The sequence below is a fragment of the Solanum lycopersicum genome, chromosome 3 (assembly GCF_036512215.1).
Source record: "Solanum lycopersicum chromosome 3, SLM_r2.1".
Taxonomy (NCBI): domain Eukaryota; kingdom Viridiplantae; phylum Streptophyta; class Magnoliopsida; order Solanales; family Solanaceae; genus Solanum; species Solanum lycopersicum.
Window position 1 is genome coordinate 6,537,856 of NC_090802.1, and position 2,532 is coordinate 6,540,387.

The 2,532-nt window shown below is 32.7% G+C and overlaps 1 protein-coding gene across 1 annotated transcript; it reads right to left on the bottom strand.

The window, feature by feature from the left end:
- Positions 1-878: 878 nt before the first annotated feature.
- On the bottom strand, positions 879-2,201 carry LOC101249335 (GATA transcription factor 5-like). The gene is made up of 3 exons (XM_004234498.5): positions 2,070-2,201; positions 1,715-1,974; positions 879-1,626 (listed from the first exon to the last, which is right to left on the bottom strand). Exons 2-3 carry the CDS (start codon positions 1,970-1,972, stop codon positions 1,042-1,044), a joined length of 843 nt encoding a protein of 280 aa, XP_004234546.2. The 5' UTR covers positions 1,973-1,974; positions 2,070-2,201; the 3' UTR covers positions 879-1,041.
- Between the last annotated feature and the right edge of the window lie 331 nt (positions 2,202-2,532).

A 2,532-nucleotide genomic window follows, 5' to 3' on the forward strand; every position in this document is an offset into this window, starting at 1 on the left:
CATCAAGCGTTTATTATCAATAAACCCTCGTTTTTCATTTTCTATCACTAATCTCCACACAAAGAAAATCGAATATTTATTTAAGGTCCGTTCGGTCAAGTGATATAAAATCATAATTTGAAATAATTACTATGAAATGAAGTTGAGTTTTGTTTGACATGCCATTTGAACTTTTTATGTTGTATGCTTTCTCATAAATATAAAAACTCATAAGTTGTAATACTATTGAAATTGTCTCTCTTCTTTATAAATTTTACAAAATAAGCACAAATTTATAAAATCGATAATACGCTATCACAAAGATATTCTCAAAAAATATAATATGCATTGATCAAATTTTAATTCGACAAAAAAATAAAATTAAACATAAGTTATGGTATATTACTCTTTAATATAATCCTTCAACATAGTACACATAATCTTCTCATGTTGAACTTGCATTTCTTGCTATATAATTGAGAAAACGAACCAACATTGTTAGTTTGAGAAATTTGTCAGTTTATTTGGTTGGTAAATATATTTGATAAAGAATAATAAATTTGGTAAATATAAATGGTAAAGTAGAAATTGATATAAAGTAATAATGAATTTTATGTTAGTAAAATTATATGAGATATAAACAGTTTAAAAATAATGATTTAAATCATAAAGTTTATTTACATATGAAATAAATAATACTATATATAAACTTATGATCAATTTTTGTATTTAAAAAATCTCAAATAATTATTTGAAATTCCAAATCGTGATTCTCAAAAAAGTTCAGATTTAATCTCATGATATGAAATCAACGTAAAATCATATGTTCAGACACTAATGTCATCTCATAATTTCATATCGTATGTCCAAACGATAAACACAATTTTCAACATTACCTATACTAATTTAATTTTCTTTTCATTTAGGTGGAAATGGAAAAGTACATTAAAAACTCACATATCCGTTACACTAGAAACTTAAATTCTACGAATTAATGTACAAAATAAACCGGACCAACTCCGGTTCGGTTTTTTTCCTCTAAAATTTCTACTCCTAAATTCTTCAAAAACTATGAACCGGCGGAGCAAACCGGTCACCGCCGGTTCGTTCCTCCTTCTTCTGCCGCATTTCCAAAACTTTCCGGTGGTTATTCGAATGTCGTTCACTCGAAAACGTCGGACTACAAGCCGGCCGATACTCTGGTAACAGCCGACCGGATTTAAACCGGACCCCACATGCATTACAAAGCGTTTTTGCACCCATTGGACCGGTCCGCCACTGAGGTGTTTTATGAACACCACAGTGGCTGCACCGCCGCGGTTGAACCGGTTTCTCCGTCTTCATCTTCCTCCGGTTACTCACCGACGCCGGAAATCGTACAATTGACTCAGCTGTCGTTGTTATAGTGGAGGAAGAAGCAGAGGAAGTAGATGAACCGGTGAAAGACCAAACTCGACCGCCGATTCTCCGACGTTTAGTTCTGGGCTTTGTTTGAACCGGAACTGTAAAACATGAATTCACCTGAACCGGGTTTTCCGTCACTGACTTGTTCTTCTTCACCGGTAGTTTTCCGATCAACGAATACCCAGAATGTGAATCTTCTTCAACAAATTGCGATAGCCATTCGAGATTATCCAACCCATTTTCCTATAAACAAAACCCTTTTATACTATATCTCAAAAATTCAAAAAAAAAAGAAAAGAAAAAGCTAATCGGAATTCATTTTTTTTGTTACCGGATAACTGAGTTCACAACCAAAATCTCCATTTTCATCTTCCATTTTCTTCTGCGGTGAAACAGAGCAAAGGTTTTGGGTGTTAAATCCATTTGGGTGTTCGTTTAATTGCTCAATTTCGTCTTCAGCAAAGCCATTGGAGAGGTCAAGAAGGTTATCAACGAAAAAATCATCGATAGAGGGCTGGTTGTGGGTCATTTTCATTACGGTTTCAGGCCTGAAATAGCTTGTTTTCAATGCCTTTTCTAAGCTGTTCATCCCTGTTGAACATCCAAAAACAGAGAAAAAAATTTGTTACGTAAAATGGGTTTGAAAAATTGATGAAAAACAGGGGAAATTGGGGAAGAAAAAGTACCTGCAGAGGAGAAGAAGAGTAGTGTGGAGCTGTTCGGTAAAGCATTGAATAGGAGATGGGAGTGTGAGAGAGAATGATGAAATTTGTAAGGAGATTTAATAATCGGGATCGTTTGATTTGAAGACAAGTTATGTTGAGAAATTAATCGACATGAGATAAGTTATATTATTGAATTAGTCATATTTGGAATAGTTATGTTAAGAAATTAGTCGAGATAAGATAAATTATACTATCGAATAAATCGTAATCGGTTTAGTTATGTTAATAAATTAGTCGAGATGAGATAAATTATACTACTGAATAAGTCGTAATGGGATCAGTCACATTGAAAAATTAGTCGAAATGAGATAAGTTATGCTACTGAATAAGTTATAATCGGATTAGTTATGTTAAGAAATTAATCGAGATGAGATAAGTTTTATTACTGAATAAGTTATAATTGGATTAGTTATGTTAAGAAATT

Coding starts and splice junctions, on each gene's coding strand:
- LOC101249335 (XM_004234498.5), bottom strand. CDS start 1,972: ATGAACAGCTTAGAAAAGGCATTGAAAACAAGCTATTTCAGGCCTGAA. Junction 1,627..1,714: donor GTTGTGAACTCAGTTATCCG/GTAACAAAAAAA, acceptor TTTTGTTTATAG/GAAAATGGGTTGGATAATCT.